This window comes from Oryx dammah, unplaced genomic scaffold, assembly GCF_014754425.2.
Source record: "Oryx dammah isolate SB20612 unplaced genomic scaffold, SCBI_Odam_1.1 HiC_scaffold_19, whole genome shotgun sequence".
In the NCBI taxonomy this organism is placed as follows: domain Eukaryota; kingdom Metazoa; phylum Chordata; class Mammalia; order Artiodactyla; family Bovidae; genus Oryx; species Oryx dammah.
This window is the reverse complement of record NW_024070203.1, coordinates 77,153,917-77,171,975: the sequence shown is the minus strand read 5'-3', so window position 1 is coordinate 77,171,975 and position 18,059 is coordinate 77,153,917. Positions and strand designations below refer to the sequence as shown.

Here is an 18,059-nt window from a genome sequence, read left to right as displayed (position 1 = left end):
ATTTCATTCAACAAATCCTTTGACAAGTACTTACTATGTGCAAGCTGTTCTGCTATAAAGTGGTACAAAATTTCTAGAATTTGTTTACATTCTCTACCCCTTTGGGCTTCACTGGTGGCTCAGATGTTAAAGAATCCAACTGCAATGCAGGAGACCCGGGTTCAATCCCTGGGTTGGGATGATCCCTTGGAGAAGAGATTGGCAACCTGCTCCAGTATTTTTGCCTGAGAAATCCCACGGACAGAGAAGCCTGGTGGGGGGTTGAAAAGAGTCGGACACTGAGCAACACTTTCTACCCCTTTAATTCATTACTTTTTTTTTTCCACTTAGTAGTTTAAAGTACATAACGAGAACAAATATCAAATTTCCCTAGGGTTCCCTCAACCTACAGTGCTCTTTCACATTCTCCTTATCCACACATATTTATTCACATTCACTGAACAAAAAGTACAGTGCGAGGTACTACAATGTATGCTAAGAAATATGGTTCCTTCTCTCAAGGAATGAAGAAAGGATAAAGATAGCGAAGACATTTCAGAAGGAGACTCTACAAGTATTAGTGTCAACAGAGGTATAAGAAAAAGAAACAGATGAGTTCTGTTTTGAAAAACTAACTAGATGATGATGTCATTAACAAAATAGGGATCTGAAAGGTTTTTCTTCAACAATTAAAAATTTGGTTTTAGAATGTTAAATATCAAGTTGCTTCTGGATATTCCAGTTGAGTCATCGAGATGGGAATTAGTTTATACTTGAGTAGCCACTATGTGGCAGGATCCAAGGGCATTTAGTAAGACATCACCCCAAACTCAAAAGAATTTAAGAGGCAGGTGACAGAACGCAAGTAAACAGGTGCTTAAAAGCAAAACTTGGGTAAAAGAGGGGAAGCATAAGCACTGGCCAGATCATGCAGGACCTTGCAGGCCATCCTTTAGGAGACTGGATTCAGCTAAGTAATGTGGAGCCACTAAAGGGTTTTAAACAGGGAATGGCTTGATTAGGTGTGCATTTTAGAAAGAAGACTCTAACTTCAGGGGGGGAAACAGTCTGGAGCAGGCAAAAATGAAAGACAAAGTGAATACAGGAAGTTGCTGCAGAAATCTGAACAAGAGCCGATAGGCACCAAGATGCACAAGGATTAGGGGATAGGTAATATTTGAGACACTGCTTTTTCCTAGACCACACTCAACTGAAATCTCTAAAGCAAAATACTAGAAACTGAACTATTTTTAATCATTACAATAAAATAATCATAGTTACATGCAAATATTACACAACTGAAGGGCCCGTCACTACACTGTGTCCAGTCTTTCCTTATCTACATCAAACTATGGGAGCCACATTCTTATAAAGTTATCAAATAAAGAGCAAGGTCTGGAAAAATTCTGCAATTATATATTTTGATTGGGGAACTGAGGAATGTATGTTTTTTCTATAACCACTTTATAAGGCCTTCATGAAAAATATGTAATATGATCTAAATATACAGCACACAATAAAGAAGAGCAAAATTAACAGATCCAAGCAACAAAGTTCCTCTAGGATTATTCACTCACTTCCTTAGCCAAAGAGCTTATAATATATGGATCTTATATACCTTTAGGAAAGGAAGTTTTCTATACATCTCTTACTAATAGGGCCCAATGATTTGATTAAAGGTGACAATGTGTCTAGACTCCTCTAAGTTCACCAGCTCTAAGTCACCATGTGATGCAATTCTGATGAATAAAATAAAAGCTGAGGGTTTCTGAGGAAGCCCTTTCCTACTTCTTCTCATCTTCCTCCTGTCTGGAATGTAGATAAAAGGCTGGAGCTGGAGCAGCCCTCCTGTAACTATGAGGTAATAAGCATGAGAACAAAGACCACGTGCTAGGTGGCTAACCCTACCTAGAGACCTTTTATACAGGGAGAACAATGAATCCCTCTTCGATTAACTATAGACTCTGCATCCCTTAGGAAAGGCCAGGCTACTTAATAGGTCAGCTTCATGGTCAGTTCCATTTACCTATCCAAACTCATTTCAGACGAATCTCTGTCTCTTACTTTCCACCCCAGTAATTCTAAACACTATCAGAACAGCACCTAACAGTGAGCTGTTTTTCACCTCTCTACTTTTAATTCTCTGCATTCTCTCATCCCTCCATTTCTTCACCAGACTTACACTTTCTCAGCATTCCAGACTTCCTGACTCCTAGCTGAGGTAGGTGCCCTTCCTCCTTGTTCTCACATCTCCTTACATGCACAATGACTGCACTATACTATAGCTATTCACTTAAGTATCTGTCTTCCCAGCTAGATTACCAGCTCCTCAAGAAGAAAAACAATGTCTTAGTTTCCTTGGTATTCCTAGATCCTGTGACAATATCTGGCACACTAGGGTTGTCCAGTAAATGCTGGTTGAATAAATGAAAGTTACATAAAATATGACTTTTAATTTTTGTTGTTTAGTCGCTCAGTTGTGTCTGACTCTTTGCGACCCCATGGACTGAAGCACACCAGGCTTCCCTGTCTTTCACTATCTCCCGGAGTCAGCTCAAACTCATGTCCCTTGAGTCAGTGATGCCAACCAACCATCTCATCCTCTGTCATCCCCTTCATCTCCTGCCTTCAGTCTTCCCCAGCATCAGGGTGCTTTCCAATGAGTCAGTTCTTCACATCAGGAGGCCAAAGTATTGAGCTTCAGCTTCAGCATCAGTTCTTCTAATGAATATTCAGGGTTGGTTTCCTTTAGGATTGACTGGTTTGATCTCCTTGCTATTGACAGGTCTCTTAAGAGTCTTCTCCAGCATCACAATTCAAAAGCATCAGTTCCTCAGCACTGAGTGTTCTTATGGTCCAACTCTCATATCCATACATGACCACTAGAAAAACCAAAGCTTTGACTATACAGACCTTTGCTGGCAAAGTGATGTCTCTGTTTTTCAATTCACCGTATAGGTTTGTCATAGCTTTTCTTCCAAGAAGCAAGCATCTTTTAATTTCATGGCTGCAGTCAACATCCACAGTGATTCTGGAGCCCAGGAAAACAGTCTGTCACTGTTTCCATTTTTTCCCCATCTACTGGCAACCTCCTCCAGGAGTGTTTTTAATTATTTAAAACAAATCACAGCAAAAGGACTGTTAAATGACTTCTCCTTAATATCAAAAGCTAATTTTCACCTGTAAATTTTTCCTGAAAATGAGAAAAGTGCTTGAGTATATTCTATCACCACATATTGCTTTATAATATCATTTCTGCTTAGAACTGAAAGTCCTAAGACAACCCAACAAAGCTATTCTCACCTTTCTTAAAAGATCAGTCTTACTTCTGATGGGAAGTCAGAAGAAAAAACTAGGATGACCAAAGACATTTTATTGTACATGACTAGCAAAACTTATCAAAATGAAGGTAAATAAAGAAATAAAATCTCTTCATACCTGTCACATTGCTGCATTATGGAAATTTCTTTGATTATTTCCTGAAGATCTGACTCAACAGGTACTTGTTTAATTGCCACAACTTGACCAGATTCCTTATGTATTGCTTTAAATACACTTCCATAAGACCTAAAAGAAACCAAGACATTCCTTTATTTTTTTCCCTTCAAACACCATAACTATTAGAGAAAGAGTCTGAGTCTTCACATGTAGTCTTTTCTAATTTAAAATACTACTCAATGGTGACAAATCAAAGGAAACAAATTTTAAAAGTGAATTATATCTTAGCTTTAATGCTTCAATTATAGACTTAAAATTCATTAAAATAACCAAATTAATAGAAACAGATTTGCTGTGTTTCTTATGAATGGAAGAAATAGACTTACGGTCTGTCAACTCAAACAAGTGCAGCATTAAGAAGATATATAAATGGAAGTTAAAAGAACGGAATATAGAATAAAAACAGCCAAAATCTCATGTTAGGAGAAAAGGCTGATCTCATCTTAAGCAAAACCATCCGCAAAATATGAGTCCCACACCTGCCCAGACTGCTTAGGGGTAACTGAAACCTTCAGCATGGGTTTGTGTGTATGTGTGTGTGTGTGTGTGTGTGTGTGTGTGTGTGTGTGTATATAGTCCTAATTTACACACACGCACGTATACAGTTAAGCCCACTTTTCAAAAGTTCACTTTACACCCCTTGATTTTTACAAAAGTGGATTACCACTTGTTTCACTAACCAGATGAAATTTGAAGAGGATTTACACTTTTACAAAAAAAGGTGAAAACAAAAACAGCATTCAACATTTATTTTTGCAGGAGCCATTAGAGAGGGAGAAAGTACCATGAGCAGCAACAGTGGCACCGCCAAGCTCATTCCCAGAACTACAGTCAGCATCAAGCCACCATATCTCTGAGCTTTGTCTGAGAGGATCTGTGCCTTTATCTCACAATTTATTTTGTGTAACCGTTAGCAAGATGTGTTGTAATGTATATGCTTCAGCTCCTCTGTCCATGGAATTCTCCAGGCAAAAATACTGGAGTGGGTAGCCATTCTCTTTCTCCAGGGGATCTTCCCGACATAGATCAAATCTGCGTGTCTTGCGTTGCAGGCAGATTATCATTTGAGCCACCAGGGAAGCTTTTCTTTGCATTACGATGTTTCAGCTTACTAAAGGTTTCATAAGAATGCTCTACTTTCAGAGAGCAAGGGAAATCTGTATTTCCCCTTTTGAAACCATGTGAATCTGAGTGAACTCCGGGAGTTGGTGATGGACAGGGAGGCCTGGCGTGCTGCGATTCATGGGGTCGCAAAGAGTCGGACACGACTGAGCGACTGAACTGAACTGAACTGAACTGATATAGATATATATATATATATATATACACACACGTGTGTGTGTGTGTATAGCCCCTCAAAAGCTAGTCTAGACTCAAGAGCTAGATTAACTACTGCCAATTAAGCAACACCATCAGTCTCTTCTAAGGTCTTCCTGTCACTACAAAAGAAAACTGGGAACCACATTTCCCAGATTTCCCTTCCCTGAATGGATCCCAGTTAAGAGTCTGACAATGAGAAGAACATTCATGAAATCTGAATGGCAAAAAGCTGAGGAAAGACCATCACTTTTCAAATACAGCTACAGCAGATGCCTGACCAAATATCAGATACACAGTGGCTTCCTGCTGAGATTCTTGATAACCCACCACACTGCTGCGGCAGACTAAGACAGCTGGTGGGAGCATCTAAATGATTCTTAGGGATTCCAGCAGAGCCCATGTGAGCTTTTGAGAAACACCACTTCAGTGCTTCAAACTGAGATCTTCAGCACTAGCTTCTCTGAGCTTCACTGCCAGAGTCCATAACCCTTGCATCCCTGGCCTTTCCACAAGTCATTCGAGCTCCAAATTTCATAATAAACTCTTTATACCTGGAGTTCATAGAGTAACCTTTATTTTCCTAACCATGATCTGCTACCAATAGTCTTGGGGAAGGAAGTGGTTTGAAGGAAAGGAAGTGGTTCCAAGGGAAAGAATCTTAAGAAATGGGAATCTTGGATTAGTTCTTTCTTAGATTTAAAGATAGTAATGACTTCAATGCAAGGGACAAGCAGAACACTGAGACTAAGGTATCTGATGGCAAAATAATTATTTAAATTATTACCCTTAGTTCCTGGAGTCTAGGGAAAGCTTTAGAAGATCAAGTACCTGAATCAATTGAATGTTACAGTGAAAATAAGAGTACAAAAACTGCAGAATGGAATGGCTGCTCCTAACTAAGCTTAAGTCATAGAACAAATATACCAAGCTCAGGGCTTAAATTCCCAGGCCAAGACTGAGAGAGCCAGAAAACTTCTGAATGCTTCAAAGAAAATCTTATTTCTTATACGTCCAGGACTGAGACTTCTGCAACCCAACATCTAATCTTGCCAGAAGCTGAATTACAATGCAAACTCAATTCACAGCATCACCAGGTCTTACTGTGTTGCACCGTGAGTTCTCTTTCATATCATTACCTAATATCCCTCTTCATTCTTTATCTGAATATTAACTCCTCTTTACTCACTTATGATCTTTTAACTTTAATTTACCTGATATAAACATTGCCATTTGTGCTTTCTTTTTTGATGTGATTACCTCTTTCTTATCTGATGTCTCTAATAGGAAATACCACTATATGTCCACCCTTTGTATTACACAGGCCCTTATAAACAGCATATAGCTAAGTTTTACATTTTAATTGACCCTAATTGTCTATGGGAGAACTGATATTTAGTGAGAAATACATTTCACTTTATTCCTTCTAACTTAAATTTATCTTACTATTTTATATTTTTGTTTTCTCTGTTTCCTTTTCCCTGTTCTTACTGATCTAATCTGCTTTGTGTTTTATGCCTTTATTATCTTGCAAGTTCTCCTATACTTTTGGTTTTTCATTATAGAGTATGATGTTAGCTTGGGCTTGTCATATATGACCTTTGCTATGTTCAGGTACTGTTACATTCCCTCTATACATTTACTGTTTAATTCAATTAAATATACTCTAGTGAAGGACTAATCTTACATGGGACGTTATAACTGTTTTGTCATTATCTAAATGCTACTTTTGTTTTTTTGTACTTACCCTTCTCCCAGTTTCTCTAATACATCAAAAACTTCTTCAGGCTGCTTAGTCAAACTGTCTTCACTCAGCTTTTTTAGCTTACTAATGAGAAAAACAAAAGAAAAAGCATTTTCCATAAGATCTCCTATAGAGTTAAAAATTTTAAGAGACAATATATTCAGATATTTCAATATATTCAAACTCAAAAATACTAAAACGTGTACAGTATATAGTCTCCTTGCAACTCCTGTTCTTAATCTTCCCAGAAACACCTCAAAGAATAAGCACTTTTATTACCTTCCTGTGAAACCTTTATAGAAATATTTCTATTTCTCCCCCTTTTTAACACACAATATAAAAGTGAAAGTGAAGTCGCACAGTCGTGTCTGACTCTTTGCAAGCCCATGGACTGTAGCCTACCAGGCTTCTCTGTCCCTGGGATTTTCCAGGCAACGGTACTGGAGTGGGTTGCCATTTCCTTCTCCAGGGGATCTTCCCAACCCAGGAATCAAACCCGGGTCTCCCGACATTGCAGGCAGACGCTTTACCCTCTGAGCCACCAGGGAAGCCCAGCTGAGTCACAAGGGAAGCCCATTTTATACACACACTGTATATATACTTGTTTACCCACGCTGCTACATACTTTGATGTTTTACGGAACAACATAAAATCTTTGTTGGAGATGTCTACAACATAAATTGATAGACAGCATCTTCATTCTTTTCTTTTTTCTCAGCAATCCTTCACTTACAGATATCTAGGTTCCCTTTTGCTATTATAAACACTGCAATAAATAAGCTTATAGGTAAGTCAGCTCATACATGTGCTTGTATATCTTTATTTATTTTTTTTGCTTGTATATCTTTAGGATAAATTCCCAAACGTGAAACTGTGATAGCAAGAAAATATATAAATACCAAAATATAGACATGTGTGTGTGTCTGTGTGTGTGGCTCAGTCGCTTCAGTCATGTCCAACTCCTTATGACCCTATGGAGTGTAGCCCGCCAATTTCCTCTGTCCAGGAACACTGGAGGGGGTTGCCATGCCCTCCTCCAGTGGATCTTCCTGGCCCAGGGGTCGCATCCGTGCCTCCAGCATCTCCCGCACTGCAGGCGGGTTCTTTATCGCTGAACCACCAGGGAAGCCCATAGGGAAGTATACATAATGATAAGTAAGTACATGTACTATAAGCATAATATAAACTTAATAACATAATAAAATCACGGTTATAATAGCCATATATTAATTATTTAAGTTGCTGATTGATTATATTATGGTATATTCTGAAGTGAAGTCGCTCAGTGGTGTCCCACTCTTTGCGACCCCGTGGACTGTAGCCTATCAGGCTTCACAGACCATGGGATTTTCCAGGCAGCAGTACTGGAGTGGGTTGCCATTTTGGTATATTTTACCTACTACAATTGTACACTATATCAATATATATGTAAATTAATTGACACCAGCAAATTGCCCTCTGGGGGGCTTACACCGATTTACTTTCCTACCAGTAATACATGAGAAATCTTCTTTCCCCACAATTCTACCTACAGAGTACTAAACTCTATATCTAGATAGATATATTAAAGTCTGTATTTGGAAATATTTGGATTTCCGCCAATATACTAGGTAAAAACTTGAAACTCAGATTTATGTTGTATTTCTCCTACTGTGAGTGAAGTTGAGCATCTTTAATATACTATGAAGCAAAATCATCTATTCATGATCTCTGTTCACTTTTCTTCTGGGATTTTGGTTGCAAATATTCCCACTTGTAGTGACTTTACTTATGAGCTTTTAGCTTTATGGGCTACTTGACTGGTTGCCATAGAGAAAACTTTTTAATTTATTTTTGCTTTTTTAAAAGTTATCCAGGAGGCGGTCCTAAGATGGTGGAGGAATAGGACGGGGAGACCACTTTCTCCCCCACAAATTCATCAAAAGAACATTTAAACGCTGAGTAAATTCCACAAAACAACTTCTGAATGCCGGCAGAGGACATCAGGCACCCAGAAAAGCAGCCCATTGTCTTCGAAAGGAGGTTGGAAAAATATAAAAGACAAAAAATGAGACAAAAGAGGTAGGGACGGAGGTCCGTCCTGGGAAGGGAGTCTTAAAAAGAGAGAAGTTTCCAAACACCAGGAAACACTCTCACTGCTGAGTCTGTGGTGAACCTTGGAAGCACAGAGGGCAACATAACAGGGAGTAAAAATAAATAATTAAAACCCACAGATTACAAGCCCAATGGTAACTCCCCCAGCAGAGAAGCAGCGCAGACGCCTGCATCCGCCGCTATCAAGCGGGCACTGGGCAGGGAGGCGCAGGCTGCATTGCTTAGAGTAAGGATCGGGCCTGAATGCCCCGAGGGTAATCAGAGTGAACTAACTTGGGCTAGCAAACCAGACTGTGGGATAACTACCAGGCGAAAAGCTCTAACATAAAATGCCGCCAGGACCGCACACAGAACAAAGGACTGAACAGAATTAGCTGGCTGCAGACCATCCCCCTCCGGTGACAGGCAGCCAGAGCCGGAAGGGGGCAATCGCAGCCCCAGAGAGACATTATCTACCAAACTGCAAGCAGGCTTCTTTGCTAACTAAGACTTCTTGGGGTTCTGGACAGTCATCATCCGTCTGAGAAGGTGTGCCGGTTGAACACCCAGAAAACCAAGCAGCAGGGATGGGAGAGGCGGTAAGTCGCAGCTATCGCGCTCGCCAAACACCTCATCACCAGAGCTGCTCGGACCTGGGAAGGGCAAAAAACGCAGGCCCAACGGAATCTACACCTCTGAGGACTACCCGAGTGCCTGAACCTGAGCGGCTTAGACCTGGGAGGTGCTTGCAGCCCAGGGCCGGCCTCGGACGGTTCCCAGTGGAGCAAACTAGAGCCTGAGCTGTGTGGACAGGGAGGGTACATGCGCCGTGAGCGGGGGCAGGCCCAATGTGGCTGAGACATTGCGACCACACACCAGTGTTATTTGTTTGCAGCATCCCTCCCTCCCCACAGCGTGAATGAACAAGTGAGCCTAAAAAAAGTGTCCACCACCACCCTCCTTGTGTTAGGGTGGAAATCAGACATTGAAGAGACCAGCAAACAGAAGAAGCTAAAACAGAGGGAACCACCTTGGAAGTGACAGGTGCAATAGATTAAAACCCTGTAGTTAGTACTGACTACATAGGAAGGGGCCTATAGATCTTGAGAAATACAAGCCAGACCAAGGAACTATCCAAAAATGAACTGACCCCACACTGCCCACAACAATACCAGAGAAAGTCCTAAATATATTTTTACTATTTTTACGATCATTCCTTTCTTTTTTATTTTTTTTAAATTTTTAAGTCCTCTATTACTCCTTTAATTTTCATTTTTATAACCTACTGTTACTTTTAAAAAAAAAACCCTATTTTTTAAAGCAAACTTCATGTATATTTTTTAATAATTTTTGTGACTTTGTTTTTCTTCTTCTTCTTTTCTTTAATATTGTATTTTTGAAAATCCAACCTCTACTCTAGATTTTTAATCTTTGCTTTTGGTATTTGTTATCAATTTTGTACCTTTAAGAACCCAATCTTCAGTACCCATTTTTACTTGGGAGAGAGATTACTAGCTTGACTGCTCTCTCCTCCTTTGGACTCTCCTTTTTCTCCACCAGGTCGCCTCTGTCTCCTCCCTCCCCCTTCTCTTCTCTACCCAACTCTGTGAATCTCTGTGTTCCAGATGGTGGAGAGCACTTAGGGAAATGATTACTGGCTGGATCTGTCTCTCTCCTTTTGATTCTCCCCTTTATCCTCCTGGCCACCTCTGTCTCCATCCTCCCTCTTCTCTTCTCTGTATAACTCCATGAACATCTCTGAGCAGTCCAGACTGTGGAGTGCACATAAGGAAGTGATTACTGGCTAGCGTGCTCTCTCCTCTTTTGATTCCACCTCATCTCATTCGGGTCACCTCTAACTCCCCCCTCCCTCTTCTCTTCTCCATGTAACTCTGTGAACCTCTCTATGTGTCCCTCACTGTGGAGAAACTTTTCATCTTTAACCTAGATGTCTTATCAACAGTGCTGTATAGAAGGAGAAGTCTTGAGACTACTGTAAAAATAAGACTAAAAACCAGAAGCAGGAGGCTTAAGTCCAAATCCTGAGAACATCAGAGAATTCCTGACTCCAGGGAACATTAATCAACCTACACATACCTACACAGAAACCAAGCACCACCCAAGGGCCAGCAAGTTCCAGAGCAAGACATACCACACAAATTCTCCAGCAACACAGGAACACAGCCCTGAGCTTCAATATACAGGCTGCCCAAAGTTACTCCAAAACCACTGACATCTCATAACTCATTACTGGATACTTCATTGCACTCCAGAGAGAAGAAATCCAGCTCTACCCACCAGAACACCAACCCAAGCTTCCCTAACCAAGAAAACCTTGACAAGCCACCGATACAACCCCTTCCCGCCCCCACAGTGAGGAAACTCCACAATAAAGAGAACTCCACAAACTGCCAGAATACAGAAAGGCCACCCCAAACGCATCAATATTAACAAGATGAAGAGACAGAGGAATACCCAGCAAGTAAAGGAACAGGAGAAATGCCCACCAAACCAAACAAAAGAGGAAGAGATAGGGAATCTACTTGATAAAGAATTCCAAATAATGATAGTGAAAATGATCCAAAATCTTGAAATAAAAATGGAATCACACATAAATAGCCTGGAGACAAAGATGGAGAAGATGCAAGAAAGGTTTAACAAAGACCTAGAAGAAATAAAAAAGAGTCAATATATAATGAATAATGCAATAAATGAGATCAGAAACACTCTGGAGGCAACAAATAGAATAACGGAGGCAGAAGATAGGATTAGTGAAGTAGAAGAAATAAATGAATCAGAGAGGAAAAAAGAAAACGGAATTAAAAGAAATGAGGACAATCTCAGAGACTTCCAGGACAATATTAAACACTCCAACATTCAAATCATAGGAGTCCCAGAAGAAGAAGACAGAAAGAAAGACCATGAGAGAATCCTTGAGGAGATAATAGTTGAAAACTTCCCTAAATTGGGGAAGGAAATAATCACCCAAGTCCAAGAAACCCAGAGAGTCCCAAACAGGATCAACCCAGAGCGAAACACCCAAGACACATATTAATCAAATTAACAAAGATCAAACACAAAGAATAAATATTAAAAGCAGCAAGGGAAAAACAACAAATAACACACAAGGGGATTCCCATAAGGATAACTGCAGATCTTTCAATAGAAACTCTTCAGGCCAGGAAGGAATGGCAAGACATACTTAAAGTGATGAAAGAAAATAACCTACAGCCCAGATTACTGTACCCAGCAAGGATCTCATTCAAATATGAAGGAGAAATCAAAAGCTTCACAGACAAGCAAAAGCTGAGAGAATTCAGCACCACCAAACCAGCTCTCCGACAAATGATGAAGGATATTCTCTAGACAGGAAACACAAAAAGGGTGTATAAACCTGAACCCAAAACAATAAAGTAAATGGCAACGGGATCATACTTATCAATAACTACCTTAAACGTAAATGGGTTGAATGCTCCAACCAAAAGACAAAGACTCACTGAATGGATACAAAAACAAGACCCCTATATATGTTGTCTACAAGAGACCCACCTCAAAACAAGGGACACATACAGACTGAAAGTGAAAGACTGGAAAAAGATATTCCATGCAAATAGAGATCAAAAGAAACCAGGAGTAGCAATACTCATATCAGATAAAATAGACTTTAAAACAAAGGCTGTGAAAAGAGACAAAGAAGGACACTACATAATGATCAAATGATCAATCCAAGAAGAAGATATAACAATTATAAATATATATGCACCCAACATAGGAGCACCACAATATGTAAGACAAATGCTAACAAGTATGAAAGGGGAAATTAACAATAACACAATAATAGTGGGAGACTTTAATACCCCACTCACATCTATGGATAGATCAACTAAACAGAAAATTAACAAAGAAACACAAACTTTAAATGATACAATAGACCCGTTAGACCTAATTGATATCTATAGGACACTGCACCCCAAAACAATGAACTTCACCTTTTTCTCAAGTGCACACAGAAACTTCTCCAGGATAGATCACATCCTGGGCCATAAATCTAGCCTTGCTAAATTCAAAAAAACTGAAATCATTCCAAGCCATTTTTTCTGAACATAATGCAGTAAGATTACATCTCAATTATAGGAGAAAAACTATTAAAAATTCCAACATATGGAGGCTGAACAACACGCTAATGAATAACCAACAAATCACAGAAGAAATAAAAAAGAAATCAAAAAAGAAATCAAAATATGCATAGAAATGAATAAAAATGAAAACACAACAACCCAAAACCTGTGGGACACTGTAAAAGCAGTGCTAAGGGGAAAGTTCATAGCAATACAGGCATACCTCAAGAAAAAAGTCAAATAAATAACCTAACTCTACACCTAAAGCAACTAAAAAAGGAAAAAATGAAGAACCCCAGGGTTAGTAGAAGGAAAGAAATCTTAAAAATTAGGGCAGAAATAAATGCAAAAGAAACAAAAGAGACCATAGCAAAAATCAACAAAGCCAAAATCTGGTTCTTTGAAAGGATAAATAAAATTGACAAACCATTAGCCAGACACATCAAGAAACAAAGAGAGAAAAATCAAATCAATAAAATTAGAAATGAAAATGGAGAGATCACAACAGACAACACACAAATACAAAGGATCATAAGAGACTACTACCAGCAATTATATGCCAATAAAATGGACAACGTGGAAGAAATGGACAAATTCTTAGAAAAGTACAACTTTCCAAAACTGAACCAGGAAGAAATAGAAAATCTTAACAGACCCATCACAAGCACGAAAATTGAAACTGTAATCAGAAATCTTCCGGCAAACAAAAGCCCAGGTCCAGACGGCTTCACAGCTGAATTCTACCAAAAATTTAGAGAAGAGCTAACACCTATCCTACTCAAACTTTTCCAGAAAATTGCAGAGGAAGGGAAACTTCCAAACTCATTCTATGAGGCCACCATCACCCTAATACCAAAACCTGACAAAGATGCCACGAAAAAAGAAAACTACAGGCCAACATCACTGATGAACATAGATGCAAAAATCCTTAACAAAATTCTAGCAAACAGAATCCAACAACACATTAAAAAGATCATAATCCATGACCAAGTGGGCTTTATCCCAGGGATGCAAAGATTCTTCAATATCCACAAATCATTCAATGTAATACACCACATTAACAAATTGAAACATAAAAGCCATATGATTATCTCAGTAGATGCAGAGAAAGCCTTTGACAAAATTCAACATCCATTTATGATAAAACTCTCCAGAAAGCAGGAATAGAAGGAACATACCTCAACATAATAAAAGCTATATATGACAAACCTACAGCAAACATTATCCTCAATGGTGAAAAATTGAAAGCATTTCCCCTAAAGTCAGGAACAAGACAAGGGTGCCCACTTTCACCACTACTATTCAACATAGTTCTCGAAGTTTTGGCCACAGCAATCAGAGCAGAAAAAGAAATAAAAGAAGTCCAAATTGGAAAAGAAGAAGTAAAACTCTCACTGTTTGCAGATGCCACGATCCTCTACATAGAAAACCCTAAAGACTCCACCAGAAAATTACTAGAGCTAATCAATGAAAATAGTAAAGTTGCAGGATATAAAATCAACACACAGAAATCCCTTGCATTCCTATACACTAACAATGAGAAGATAGAAATGAGAAAATAGAAACAATTCCATTCACCACTGCAACGAAAAGAATAAAACACTTAGGAATATATCTACCTAAAGAAACTAAAGACCTATATATAGAAAACTATAAAACACTGGTGAAAGAAATCAAAGAGGACACTAATAGATGGAGAAATATACCATGTTCATGGATCGGAAGAATCAATATAGTGAAAATGAGTATACTACCCAAAGTAATCTATAGACTCAATGCAATCCCTATCAAGCTACCAACTGTATTTTTCACAGAGCTAGAACAAATAATTTCACAATTGTATGGAAATACAAAAAACCTCGAATGGCACTGAAACATGTATAATATCACGTAAGAATCGAATCGCCAGTCTATGTCCGATGCAGGATACGGCATGCTTGGGGCTGGTACACAGGGATGACTCAGAGAGATGTTGTGGGGAGGGGGGTGGGAGGAGGGTTCATGTTTGGGAACACATGTACACCTGTGGTGGATTCATGTCAATGTATGGCAAAACCAATACAGAATTGTAAAGTAAAATAAAAAATAAATTTAAAAAAAAAAAAACCTCGAATAGCCAAAGCAATCTTGAGAAAGAAGAATGGAAATGGAGGAATCAACCTGCCTGACTTCAGGCTCTACTACAAAGCCACAGTCATCAAGACAATATGGTACTGGCACAAAGACAGAAATACAGATCAATGGGACAAAATAGAAAGCCCAGAGATAAATCCACGCACCTATGGACACTTTATCTTTGACAAAAGAGGCAAGAATATACATTGGAGAAAAGACAATCTCTTTAACAAGTGGTTCTGGGAAAACTGGTCAACCACTTGTAAAAGAATGAAACTAGAATACTTTCTAACACCATACACAAAAATAAACTCAAAATGGATTAAAGATCTAAACATAAGACCAGAAAGTATAAATTCTTAGAGGAGAACATAGGCAAAACACTCTCTGACATAAATCACAGCTGCTGCTGCTAAGTTGCTTCAGTTGTGTCCAACTCTGTACAACCTCAGAGACGGCAGCCCATCAAGCTCCCATCCCTTGGATTCTCCAGGCAAAAACACTGGAGCAGGTTGCCATTTCCTTCCCCAACGCATGAAAGTGAAAAGTGAAAGTGAAGTCCCTCAGTCGTGTCCAACTCTTCGCAACCCCACGGACTGCAGCCCACCAGGCTCCTCTGTCCATGGGATTCTCTAGGCAAGAGTACTGGAGTGGGGTGCCATTGCAGGATCCTCAATGACCCACCTCCCAGAATATTGGAAATAAAAGCAAAAATAAACAAATGGGACCTAATTAAAAGCTTCTGCACAACAAAAGAAACTATAAGCAAGGTGAAAAGACAGCCTTCTGAATGGGAGAAAATAATAGCAAATGAAGCAACTGACAAACAACTAATCTCAAAAATATACAAGCAACTTATGCAGCTCAATTCCAGAAAAATAAACGACCCAATCAGAAAATGGGCCAAAGAACTAAATAGACATTTCTCCAAAGAAGACATACAGATGGCTAACAAACACATGAAAAGATGCTCAACATCACTCATTATCAGAGAAATGCAAATCAAAACCACAATGAGGTACCATTTCACGCCAGTCAGAATGGCTGTGATCCAAAAGTCTACAAGCAATAAATGCTGGAGGGAGTGTGGAGAAAAGGGAACCCTCTTACACTGTTGGTGGGAATGCAAACTAGTACAGCCACTATGGAGAACAGTGTGGAGATTCCTTAAAAACTGGAAATAGAACTGCCTTATGACCCAGCAATCCTACTGCTTGGCATACACACCGAGGAAACCAGAATTGAAAGAGACACATGTACCCCAATGTTCATCGCAGCACTGTTTATAATAGCCAGGACATGGAAGCAACCTAGATATCCATCAGCAGATGAATGGATAAGAAAGCTATGGTACATATACACAATGGAGTATTACTCAGCCATTAAAAAGAATACATCTGAATCAGTTCTAATGAGGTGGATGAAACTGGAGCCGATTATACAGAGTAAAGTAAGCCAGAAAGAAAAACACCAATACAGTATACTAAGGCATATATATGGAATTTAGAAAGATGGTAACGATAACCCTGTATGCGAGACAGCCAAAGAGACACAGATATATAGAACAGTCCTTTGGACTCTGTGGGAGAGGGAGTGGGTGGGATGATTTGGGAGAATGGCACTGAAACATGTATAATACCATATGTGAAACAAATCGCCAGTCTAGGTTCAATGCAGGATACAGGATGCTTGGGGCTGGTGCACTGGGATGACCCAGAGGGATGGTATGGGGAGGGAGGTGGGAGGGGGGTTCAGGAATGGGAACTCATGTGCCCCCGTGGCGGATTCATGTTGATGTGTGGCAAAAGCAATACAATATTGTAAAGTAATTAGCCTCCAACTAAAATAAATAATTTTTTTTTTAGTTATCCACTGTATGGCATGGGCTGAAATATCTAGAAACAAGAAGTGACAGACATTATACATGGTTGACAGACCAAAAGTAATTCCATACGAATAAAGTAAAAGAGGTCAGGTTGCAGAGGTAAAAAGAGTCAGGTTAAAAAGAGTCTTGTAAACCATATTAAGGAGCTCTATTTTTAAAAGATCATCCCCTGTAATCAAGAGGAAAGACATGCAACAAGTAACACTAGAGAAGGGAAACTAGCAGGGGGTTGTTCAAAATATGGATGCAAAGAATATAGTAGCAGTGGCTATAAGAACTGAGAGAAGACAAGCTAATCAAGATATTGAGCAGGCACAGTCAACAGAAAGTGGTTTTGATTAAATATACAGAGATGCAAGAAAGACAGAAGTTGAGAATGTCTCTTAAGCCTTTGGTTTAAGCAAATGACTGATGTAACATTATTTACCAAACTAAAGAACACCAGAAAAAAGCTTGAAGAGGAATGTTTTGGGTTTAACTCCTCTCATCCAAATGTATACTTTCAGTAACCAACTGTTTATATGAGATCTGAATTGGCAACGTCATTTTTTTGGTGTCATGGTAAAGAATCTACCTGCAATGCAGGAGATCCAGGTTCAATCCCTGGATCAGGAAGATCCCCTGGAGAAGGGAATGGCTATCCACTCCAGTATTCTTTCCTGGAGAATTCCAGGGACAGAGGAGCCTGGTGGGCTATGGTCCATGGGCTTGCAAAGTGTTGGACACAACTGAGCGACTAACACAAACACACACACACACACAGCACACAGACGAAGCCTAAAGGTATGATAAGGGATAAAGCCATCAAGAAAATGTCTAAGAAGAAACAGGATCAAAGAGAAAAAAGACCCCAGGAAAACATAAATAATTAAGAAATGAGGTCATGAAGGACAAGAAAGTAGTACTTGACCACTTTCAAGAATGCTACTGAAAGTTCAAACAACTTAAAAATTTGAAAGTGTCCATTACAGGACTTCCACTTCTGACTACAAGGAAGTAAGAGGGTATTATCTGTCTGCTGTAAACAGCTAAAAAAACTCAAAAAAAAGTTATGGGAAACTATTTTCACACATTAGATATCAGACATTTCAGGACTGTGATCCATAAGAAGAGGAAAAGAGGTAAGAAAAGCCCTGCTATCGCCCAGGCTTTACATCTGAAGGCTATATCCAAAACATAGCACCCTGAGAGGAACTCAAAGAGCCCAGCAATTTTGCTGAGTTAAAGAAACAAAGATGAGAGTTTGGAGAGGCAAGGCAAATAAAATTTACACTATAGAATACCTGTGAAAAAAGAGCTATACCAAGAAAGAAGTCCACCAATCTGCCGA

General features: G+C 39.3%; 1 protein-coding gene across 3 annotated transcripts in view; it reads right to left on the bottom strand.

Annotated features, from left to right (window-relative positions):
* Nucleotides 1-18,059, bottom strand: part of STK3 (serine/threonine kinase 3) — a 309,305-nt gene that overhangs the window by 255,357 nt on the left and 35,889 nt on the right. The window contains exons 2-3 of one of the 3 annotated variants that reach the window (XM_040261000.1): nucleotides 6,542-6,622; nucleotides 3,418-3,546 (exon numbers count right to left, since the gene is read on the bottom strand). In XM_040261000.1, the coding sequence (XP_040116934.1) occupies nucleotides 3,418-3,546; nucleotides 6,542-6,622 (210 nt within the window). Of the gene's footprint in view, nucleotides 1-3,417; nucleotides 3,547-3,803; nucleotides 4,464-6,541; nucleotides 6,623-18,059 lie in introns of those variants that run through there. The other 2 variants (XM_040261002.1, XM_040261001.1) reach the window with 2 other exon arrangements.